Raw genomic sequence first — 11,933 nt, 5'->3', positions numbered from 1 at the left:
GCGTGGTAGGTAACTTGCAGCATGCGAACGTGTGGAGACCATCACCAGCACACATACGCCATGAAACGCGTCCGGCTTGATGGATATAGGTCGAGCTCGCACGGGCTATAAGAGAAGACTTTTATAAGCGTGAATCGATAATGATCTGCTGTTTTGGCGGGAAGTGATCTTTGACTGTGTGATCGTAAGAGTGATGCAATTCGACGAATGTTTTTCACTGACCCGCTGGAAAGTAATTTTTAAACGTAACATGCCTCGACAGAAGAATAGAAACATGATTTATGATCTCTGATTGTTGCATGTAATAGGGATGAAATGGCTATTGTTTCTCTTCTTTTCTTCATTTTTCTTAAATTAATTATTTTGTAAAGGGTTTATTAGAAAATTGGGAAGATTGATAAAGTTTTAAGGTAAAACGATAGGGGTGTACACCCTCTAATTTAGGATGCACGAGAATTTGTTAAAAAAGTACAATGATAAAAATAATAAAAATTAGTATTATAAGTATAGTCATAATCTTTACCGTTGTTTCGAACACGACCGGTATAACAGTAATTATAAATGAAATAACGATGCCTTTCATAAAAAGCTTACTTATAATTATAACGTTAACATCTCCAGATGGTATTATCTCGGAGATCAGCATCGATAAATTTATTAGAAACTAGGAAGCTCGACGAGCCGTTCAACGTAATTTCAAATTATTAATTAATTGTATTTTAACGTGACGTGATTGCTCTCCGCGTAAATCCTCTTCGCAGGTATTAGAAGAAAGTGGCAGTGATATCACGCGGTACGATCATCGACGATATCTAAATCGCCTTGAAAATGCTGCATTTTAATTTGGGAGAGTCGTTGTAATTGATGTTCCTACTTCACACGCTGTGTAAGTGTACATACATACTAAACGTATGCGCTACTTCAAACATTGAACAACCGATCGAAACTTTCGCTGGTATTAATAGCTTAATATCACTTGCTATTCAATTTTTAGAAATTTTAAATTCTGCTAATAGATTTCTATAATAATATTTTTGAAAAATTATATTCCTTGTTTTATGTATATTACTCCTTTGACGGTCACACATTTTATGCAATTAACCCCTTTTATATTTTGATATTTTTTATATCAAAAACGTGATTACTGTGATAATTAAGTTTGTGATGCTTCACAAAATTATTAGCTTTCAGTTGCAATGAATAGAAATAAATAAAAGAATAATGGCGTAAAAAATGATATATGGAAGTCATGGATACTTGACTACTCCACGAATTAGATTATACTAACAGTAAGTGACCTTATTAAACTGACACAGTGTAAATCAATTTGCAAACAAATGCTATACATTTCATAGAATGTAAACCAAGAAAAATGAATACAATTGTTATGAATATTCCTTACAATTTAGAAAGTGAATTGCATCTAATATGCATCCACCCTTATCCTCTATTAACATTGATGCAAGGGCTCTATCGTTCAAAGGTCAAAAAGCACTTGCTCATTTTGATAATTTTTAATTAAAGTACATAATATAACGTAGTGTTTTAAAATGTAAACTGTTCTAAATTGTTCTAAATTAAAAAAAGAAAAAGAAGTTGCATAGAAATTGACCAAGATGCTTTATCGGTTATGAGTTGTGCTCGATCCCACAGCTGGTTTCTCGGAAGAAAATTCACTTACCTACTTTCATTACCACGACCAGACGACGATCGAGCTCACTTTCAGTATCATCAATGTAAAAACGAGGGGAACGGATGCACCAGGTGAACTTCATTTATACTGTCCTTCATAGAATGGTTACTGTTACCATTCTAAGACTCGTCCTTAGTTGGTTATGGTTCATTATCATTGCTACAATGCTTCTATTAAGTGAAAATTCCTAATTTAGCGATTATTATTGATGTAATACATGAGTCAGTTTTAACAAGAAAGGAAAATGGAATTGTTTGAATTATTTTTCTTTTCCTTTAGTATATTAATTATACACCATATTATTCTATTTTGCTATTTTCGAGTAAGAATTTTTATAAAATTTCAAATCTTAATTTCAGTGTTAACAAATTTTTAAAAGTCTGAATTAGATCTAACAATTTATTACCAGACATTTGTCATCATATGATTGCAGAGGTATTTCAATTGAAAACAATTGGTTTCTTCTAGCAGACAGCATGTAATGAGTTTGAAATGACAGAAGATATTTTTCATATCATATAAAACATGTAAGATTAATTTCGATACATAAATGGAAAGGTATTAGAATGAAGAAATAGTAAGCAATCCTTGTGCGAATGTCGTAATACTGAGAACAGTGTGTAGTAAAAATGTATAAAAAAACAAATTATACCTTTTAGTTGTTGCTTCGTTTTTAACGTCAATCATTTCAACATTATCGTACATTATCTCTACAGAATGGTATTTTCTATCATGACGTTTAACCGATTCCACGTTACTTCGAGCTGACCGTCTTAGAACTTTCCAAGGGGAAAGTTCTTTTCACAAGACCGTTTTCGCGTTCATAGTTACAAGAGTTGATTTATAATTTCATTCGATATCTTTCTTCTCTTATTTCCGGTCAATTTATTGTTCCGTCTGTCGTTATTTAAAAATATTTTCGGCGATTGCTCTTGAAAAAGATGTAAAACCTCTGCGTTCAAATTTTCCTTAGTGCAAAGTGTAATACGAAATTTCTCCTTTCGCTTCCAAATAAATTTCACGCATATTTACAACTTCCTTCCATTTTAAATTCTATTAATTAGTAGAAATTTAGCGTTAAGACTGATTTCAATTTTAATAAATAATGTTCTTTGGTCAATAGTTTAGAAAGTGACGTGGAAATTAACTTTTTGTCACGTGATATTTCTTTTTTCGGAAAAAAGTAACTGAACATTTAGTACAGAATTAAATAGAATAGTACTATTAAAAATTGATATGAAAATACTTAATTGGTGTCTTAATTTAAAGGTCGGTAAATTACAGCCCCTCGGACTAAAGGTCTGCATTCTATTCTTTTATGGCAATGAGTTCAGAATCACTTTTATGGTTTTAAAAGGTCGAAAGAAAAATATGCTATGATATATTTTAATCATAAAACATTTAAAATCTTTTATTTTTTGAATATCTATCTTCAAGTTGGCTCTCAAAGGTTAAACGTATGAAAATGCAGAATTAATACAATATCTATTATCACTGTTATGCACATGTAAACATTGCTATCTTGATTACCTTGATTCCACCTTGCACTTACGCTATCTACACCTATATCTACATACCATTGTAACTCGGCAAAGAGTCGAATTAGTATGTAACACAATGTTAAGGATTACAAGACAAATCACAAGCAATATGTTGGCAGCGTGCCAAGTGATCGTGTCGTGATGTACCTTAACATCGAGGTGAGGATTACTTCATGTTCGTTGACCTTCTTATGTGCAACGAGGCTGCCGCCATCGCGATCGCGTTCATGGTGCAGGTGTAACATTATGAAGATTCATTCGTAGCTTACATAATCCTGTACAACAATGTCTACAACAAAGTCGGTGACTTTGTCTTCACAGAAAATCTTATCGTTAGTTAAAAGTGTCATTCCACTAAAAAAGGGATGTTCATTGAATTTCAGGAGGAAAATTGTGAAATCTTGAAATTTTATTAAACAGGTATCTTGCTCTTTGATATTTTATAATAGTGGAAACGTGTAGTCAATAATTCATTTAAAATGATATTAACATTGTATTAGAATAATTAAATTATTTTGTCATTGAGGTGTAATTAAGTTAATTGGGTATGGTGTAAATTAATTGTTTTAGTACCTGGCAATATGAAGTTTCATCTGAATTTTATTTTTTATATAATTATAAAAATCTGAAAAAAATGTTCATTAACTAAAAAAAGAAACTTCAAAGTAATTATGGTACATTAAAAATTATTTTAGTTGTAACTGGGCTTTGTAGACTAATTGTAAGTCTTCACTATGTATTAGAAAAGTCATCGAATTTTAATTGTCTGTTCCACCTTACTCTACAGAATTCAAAGTAATATAAATAAACGAAATCTTTTAAAAATATGAAAATTTTTGCACACCTACAATATGAAACATCGTGAGACTTTTGAGCAGTGCTATATTTCCGCATTCTCTATGATTGTAACCTTTTAACTCGTCATTGTGGGTGGCAGTGATTTTGACAGTGACGAATGATGAAAGAGGGTTCGAACGAAAGGAGTCGAGTTTATACGTGAGGGAATTGCAACTCGTTAGGCGAAGGGAACTGTATCAACGGTTGATACGGGAAATAGTTTCAACGATGTTTGTTATCGTCTAAGCGAGTCACGCAAAATGTGCCCGCCGGTTTCAACATTGCAGACCATAGTTACAGAACCTGCCTGAATTTATCGTCATCGCTGAAATCGTCGATCGATTGACGCAAGCATTCGTGACCCGTCTTTCACCTGAATTTCACGCAAATAATTAGAAACCTTCTGCTAACCATTGTTTGACAAATAATCTATTAGTTGCTCGTATTTGCTTCAGAAACATTTTAATATAACACAGCATCTTTTGGGTTAATGAGAATTTTTGTTTCTTGACGGAAGAATATTTAACGCAACCGGTTAATCTGATTACTTTGTAAAATGACGTTATTTTCGAATTAGTCAAAGAATGAGCGGCGTTATGACATCAGAGGAAATGTCGTTGTAACGTAGAAAAGTACTAAATCGCAACAAAAGGATGCGTGTAAGAATTTCGGTAGTAAAGATTTCAGAGATACAATTGAATTTCTACATCACTTTTGAGCTTCTTTACTCTGTGTGAAAAAGTAGTTGCAAGTTCTATTCTTTCATTCACGTGAATTTCGTCATTTTATGGTAGAGAAAATACACTGGTTGCTTTGATGCAGTCCTGCTATGCAGAAGTGCAATTCTGGTTGCAGTTACTGCAGGCTCTATGCACTTCTGCATTAACCGATAATTAGATGAGTTTGAAGTTATTAAAATATAAACTTTATACTAAACGTACATTTTTCGGGTGAAAGAAAAAATAGAAGGGAGTTTAAACAATTTTCTCTAATCGAAATCTTAATTAAAAATTTTTAATTACAAAGATTATAATTCTACTCGAAATATTTTTAAATGAGTCCTAGCATAATTTTAATATTAAAATTAGAAAATGTAACAATATTTACAAATTAGGTATTTTTAATTTTTTTTTCGCTCATAAGTTTTATTATGTATGCAGTAGATTTTTTCTATTAAGCGACTGCTAAGAAAAATAGCGATTCAGGTTGGTAACATTGACGACATAAATCATATCCGCCTTCCTCTTTCTCATTATCATATTATGTCACAATTCAACAATTAATCTTTCAAAATGAACTAAAATCGACCTGGACCGGTCTCACAGTTCTCACGTAATTACTTAACAAGTATAATCGCTAGATCAGCTCCTATGTTAAATAATAATGCAACCATACGTTACCATTGTTTATCCAAGTGAATTCTGCGTCCTTTGCGTTGAACGAACGTGAAGGTCGGCATAGGCATTTCGCAATTGAAATTCCAGCGACTGGAGTTCCGGATCAGCACTGCCTTTTCATTTTGATCATACAAGAAATAATTTGAAAGGTCGTTTCCCAAACTGGTTCAAAAACGGGAATAGTTAGAAAGTTAGAAGGGCTATTAAGTAGACAATTAAATTCGCAACTTTTCCAAGTATTTTATATTAAAATCACTCCAACTTCAATGCAAAGAAGTTTAAAAATCACCACAAATATGGCAATTAATTATTTTACGATATCATTCATTTTCACGTTAATTAAAAATGAATTGGGTTAATCGTGACCCAATCTTACAGGAAATAATAAAATAAATATTTAATAAGAATAAAATTAAATTTAAATTGATGTAACATTGGACACGTGTATTAATGTTTATTTTACCTTTATTAACAAACGAATTAATACATAAGGTACTAGAACGAATTCCTTAGGATGTAAAATAATATAAAATTAAGAACGAGAATCCTACACATGAATTTTTGTTTCCAGTGTTCTTAAACTTCATAGATAATCTATGTAACAATACTTGGACCTGAACATTGTAACTTGTGTGTGATTTATAAATGAAGGTTGTGAGTGAAAACGTTGGTAACTATCTTTAGACAGAAATATGTTCGGTGATACGGTTACGAGAAGCGTCTCATATTATTCCAATATAATTATTATCTTACAATAATCTAATTACAATAGTGAGCGTGCTGAATTGATGTGCTGTCCCGCAGGACGCGAATTCGAAGACGCAGCTTATCGAATCGAGGTTTTCTTTAAAAATGAAACTTGAATATTTCAAATTCTAGTTACCTATTTAAGCTGCGTTTTCTAGGATTAAAAAAGGTCAGCACGGACGCCTACCGTGGAATCTGAAATTTTATTTACAAGATTTTTATTGCCTTCCTCAGCATGGTACACACGATCTTGATGTATCCTCCTTACCTGTGGTGTGGAAATGGAAGAGTATATAACACGTTACAAATAAATGAATTTAACAGAAGTATTCATTCATTATCGGTATGTTAATTATTTTATAATTAATTTAAATTTAAGTAGGAAATACAAGTTTTGAAGGGTGATTAAGAATACCTTAACACGTTGGCTGCCAGATGGCCATGTTATTTCTTAATTTAATTAGCCGATTTGCTGTTTCATTGAATTAAATATATGATGGCGGTCATTAATGTCCACTAGGACAATCAACGCATCAAGGATTTTATTACTATAATTTCTTTACTCTTCAACTAAATTAGTTTTTGGACGACAAAGCTAGGTTTCCAATGACCCAATGTATAATTATCAATTATCTCAATTCCCAATTCTTAAATTTTATACAATTTTTGCAACAATGGAATTGTTTCGTTTAAAAATTAAAATGTCTAACACTCTGTTATATAATACATTTCAAAGATTTGGTTCACAATTAACCGACATTCTCCTAATCAACATCATATTTAGTGTTCTATACTCTTCTATTCCACATTTCATTCAATATCCTCTTCACATTTGGTTCCAATGGCAAGAACAAACTCGTGCTCTAATTAAAGAGACTAAAGTACTCGGTATTCTTACCGAAACAAATATCAAGGACCCTTAATTATAACAATTAAAAAAATGAAAAGAACGAAAAATTAAATTATAAAACACTTAAAAATGATTTTATCCCAAATCCTTGATATTCCCTTCGGTAAACGACATTGCCGCCCATCCTGAAGAGGCATCGCGTCTCCAGACAATATACGTAAATACCAAAACGCACGGGTACCACCCTGACGAACACGAGAGGGACTAGAGGGCCTAATAATAACCAAAACTGATATCATGTAGCGGCGGTGCGACACCCTGAGGAAGAGCGTAATCCCTAGCCAGCTGATCAAGAATACCACCGCTTTGGCTGCGAGGTTGCGGTTGAGAACGACGTTCCTGGACAGGAGCCGGTGCAAACTGAGCTGGTCCTTGATTATACAATTGGGAAGGAGGCGATGGATCGTCGTTTTGTTGAAGAATGGTGGTTTGCTTGGGAAGGGCTTGCTGGGGAGCAGCGGCCGGGGTGAAGATCGCTGGTTTGGGGACACTGGATTGCCTGGGCGCTACTTGAGGAGAGTAGACAGCTTGGGTGTGGGATTGCGGTTGCTGGTACGCTTGTTGCTCGTATTGAAGCTGTTGAATAGGCGCTGGACGAGGCGCAGGCGCCTGTCGAAGAGGTGCTGGTCTGGCGGCTGGTTGCTGATACTCGTCTTGGTAGTTCTGTGCCTGAAGAGCTTCCCTGCTGGTAGTTTCGTCTACCAAGGTCGGTGGTGCCACGGTGATACCCTCTCCGGCCGGTTGGAAGCCATATTGATTCGCTCCGTACTCGACCACTCGTACTTTACCAGTGTCGTCCACGAAACCGTATTTACCCTTCACCTCTCCGGTTGGCAATTTTGTTTCGATCTTGAAGGAACCATCCGCGCCTTCGAAACCGTACGTGTACGAACCGTCCTCGTTGTGCCTGTTTATCTGCTTCAAGATGGCAACCGGGGTTGGTTTCGGAGTCGTGGGTGCCGCGGATTGCCTATTTGGTGCTGCGTCCGAGGCGTAACTCCTGGGGGTCGGGTGAGCCGGTCTCGGAGAATCGTATGCCGAGTATTCGTCAACATAATTACCACCTGGCTGTTGGTATTGCTGAGCCGATACTACGAGTATCGCAGCTACCAGTGATATTACCTGGGAAAAATAAAAATGCGAAATTAGACTGAATGGTGTAGAGCGATCAGCGACAGAAATTTCAAAAATTAAACAAAATTATCTAAGGAGTATTACAACTGTAATAAATGTTACATTTAGCATCAAGTTCCTCGAAAACGATTTCTAATCGATCACGCATAAAAATCATAACCGTAATTATCGAACGCAACCTCCACTTCCGTCGTTTTATTCTTCAGGAAGTCGCTCACGCTTCGTGGAAAGGTTGCACGGTTAAATTGGTTTACCACGCGATCGTTACTCAAAGCAACGCGCAATTAATAAACGTCATTGTTTTAGAAAGTCCCATGGCAGAACCTTATATCGACATCTTTTATTTCAATCCGAGTATCTCGTGATTTATCGCCTCTCAGCGAAGTCACGTCCGCTAAAAACATCGTAAATTACCATTCCCTGTAACGCCATCAATTTAGTAATTACCTCTAAGCGGTATGAAGCTGTTAATCCGGAGACTTCATAAAACGCAATTGACCCGTTGCAATGTTGCCGAATAATACGTTAATCTCGAATAATAATAATTTGAATAAAAATTACAAATATTATAGATAATTAATTTTTTAATGATAGAAAATTACGAGAGAAAATTTTCTTTTCTTAAAAATTTTATTTAAATAACGTTCAAATTTGACCCGTAAGAAACTCCAAGAGCATGGGCACACGACCCCTCGAGTTGGCAGAACCTTAACCGCCAGACGTGACTTTATTACAACATAGACAACCGCATACGAAGGATACCGGATTCTCGTTGAAGATACGCGGCAAAAGTTTCAACAGCCTCGATAAACGAGCTGGAAACGGGATAAATAAATTTCATTCTTCTTTTAAAATTGCAAGCCTTCGAAAATCGTTTGCTTATATTGTTCCATCTGTATAAGACACTTATTTCAGTTCCGCCCGAACGATCGCGAACGAGAAACGGTTTCTATCCAGCCGCATTCTGGCCGACATAATTCTCGAACGTGTTCCTACTTCGCATAACTCATTATATAATTCTCTTTCTTCGAGTAGGCGGTCAAGGAAATAAACTAACCGCTTTCATAATTTTTCGGCTAACGTGGAAAGCAGCTGGAACGAAAGTGTAATCGTTCTAATTTGTGACTAACACTTTCGTTACGAAGGACAGCTATGGTCACTCGTTACGAGCATTTCAAAATAGGAAGTTTGCAATAGAAATTTGTTTTAGAGCGTAATTGAATAATTGAAAGAAAAATTCTAGGTAGTATCAATATTATATTATTTTTGTAAAATAACAAGTGGGAGGCTTAAATTGAAAAAACGATTGTATTATTAATAATCATAATTATAATTATACCGTGTTATTCATTATATCAAGTAATTATAAAGCAAAAAGATATGATTTCAAGTATCATTAACCCTCAAACATAGAGCTGGGTTAATTATGACCTAGACTTATTGAAATTCATACAACGCTGTTCCAATTAAAATTAGCTACCCAAATTTTTAGATAAAAGGATTTCATATTTCACTAGTGGTCTAAAAGAAAATTAAATTAAATTTAAATTTTCAAAGTAATAGGAAGCAAAAAGATAAATAACGAAATTGTAGAACACCATTGTCGCTAATAATTCTCATTAAAGCATGCCTTACCACGTATGACCTTTTCTACTGTGGCAGTGAACGTGTTAAAACGTCCAGAGTAGAAACAACCTTTCGTAATACGGCAAATGATAATATGTTTTTGTTGAATTTCCACTGGTATTTAGAAATCCTTGCGATAATAAATGTTTAATTATTTTCATTTTTCAACATATAAAATTTCTTTTGTTTAAAAATTTGAGTATCCAAATTCAGAGTAAAAACACTATCGTATACGTGTCATAGTTCTAGGTAACGATTGATCTAATCACCCCCTTGGAAGATAAATTCTAATCATTGCAAATTCCTGATTTGATCACCGAATTATACTATTCGACTTTGCGTCAAGGTTCGACAAGGTCCATTCGCGTGCACCAGCAACGCACTGATCACAATCACATTTCCGTCACGATGAGAAACGATCACATCACTCGCGTTGAGATGAAAAAATGGTCGATCATCGATGAGAATGACGATCACTGTTACGTGAATGATTGATGATAGACGACGGATCGAAATGGAACGAATGATCGAATTATAGCGGAAGGGCTAGATAATTTGCAAACGATTACGATGATGACGCACTGAATACGTACCGTCGCGACGGTGTACATTGCGTTCCAGGTGGTGGTTGTGTTAGTGTGTGTGAATGTAAGTAGGCAGCGAGGCTAGAGTACCAGCGTTTGCTCGAACTGAGGCCCTCATATACCTTACTGGGGTCCTCCGTTCCAACCCCCCTCTTGCCCTCTACACACCAGTCTGTTACCACTGGGGGACTTTCACTATCTATTCGACTCCTGTATATACGGCTGCCTTGTCTCGTTACAGCACCTTATATCCCTTAAATGTTCCCCACCAGTCTGGCCCGGTTTCTCGGGAATCTGGCAAATCAACCGCTGGACCGATCGATGACTTTAACTTCAAAAGGAATTTTATTGGACATTTTTTATTGCATCGAAATATCCCCCTTTTTTTACTGATATGTGGATTTAAAATGAGTTAATCCGTTGTGATTTAATTTTTTTTTATTACGCTACCAGATACAAAATCAATTTACATTTTATAGATCAATTTATAATTTAATGGTAATAAAAAATTGGAAAGAATAATCCATGCTATTAGGACTTCTTTCACAGTACAGATAGATTTATAGGTGAACCATTAACGATCAATAATTGCTGTAATTAAAAGGATCATTAACAGTGTTAAATGCTATTATATAATATTTATTTTTTACGATATCCTTTACATTATTTTGCACTAACAGATATCAGACACTATTTCTACTTGAATGAGAAATTATTTCATCCTTTTCAGCCAATAAACTGATCAATTAGAATAGTTCCAAATTCCAGAGACTTTTTAATTGTTAGTCGATTATGGCTCCTGATAAGGAAAGCAAGTATGACGAGGTTCCGTTATGAAACACATTTGTAATATTTTTTTTTCAGCTACTTTTAGTCTAATATAATTACCAGGTTTCCGTTTATTATGTAATTGATTTATTTATACGAAGGTGTACGTGGGCGACAGTTGAGCTGAGGATCGCTTAGGCGTCGAGTTTTTGATCGAGAGAATAGATTCAATTTGTCTGTGTACCCTCTTATATTACCGTTGCTGTAACTCGTATACGACACACGTTGCCCGGCAGGTTGTTCTGGTTTCTTGTGACTCTTGAAAATTATTCTTAAGTTTCTCGATTGGACTACCGATCTAGAGCTGATGAATTTTTATTGTCTATCTGAAACCTTTCACTGTATACTTGACTGTTGCACGTTCGGTCACCATGCGTTTTTCATTTAGAATCCTATAGTCGATCATTTTATATAATGGTATTATATCATGTTCAATTTTTCTGATCGAAGGAATTTAATTTTGTATCTTTGATTTTAGAAAAATTTGCAATTTCTAATAATTTTATAAAATGAAAATTTTAATTTATTTATCTCGAGTACTTGACTTACAACAATAATGTTCTCATTGTTGTATTAATTGTTCGCTTTGTGTAACTGATGACAATGCGAGGAATTTAAGGAAAATTAACGTCCGGC

General features: G+C 34.7%; 2 protein-coding genes across 2 annotated transcripts in view; one reads left to right on the top strand and one right to left on the bottom strand.

The window, feature by feature from the left end:
* The window catches only part of LOC114874293 (telomere-associated protein RIF1), a 114,848-nt gene that overhangs the window by 23,374 nt on the left and 79,541 nt on the right, over positions 1 to 11,933 (top strand). The window lies entirely within an intron of this gene.
* LOC114874295 lies at positions 6,481 to 10,526 on the bottom strand. Its single transcript, XM_029183466.2, has 2 exons — positions 10,479 to 10,526; positions 6,481 to 8,247 (listed from the first exon to the last, which is right to left on the bottom strand). The coding sequence occupies exons 1-2, from the start codon at positions 10,494 to 10,496 to the stop codon at positions 7,339 to 7,341; spliced, it is 927 nt and encodes a 308-aa protein (XP_029039299.1). The 5' UTR covers positions 10,497 to 10,526; the 3' UTR covers positions 6,481 to 7,338.

This window comes from Osmia bicornis, chromosome 3 (assembly GCF_907164935.1).
Source record: "Osmia bicornis bicornis chromosome 3, iOsmBic2.1, whole genome shotgun sequence".
Taxonomy (NCBI): Eukaryota; Metazoa; Arthropoda; class Insecta; order Hymenoptera; family Megachilidae; genus Osmia; species Osmia bicornis.
This window is presented reverse-complemented; position numbering and strand designations above follow the sequence as displayed.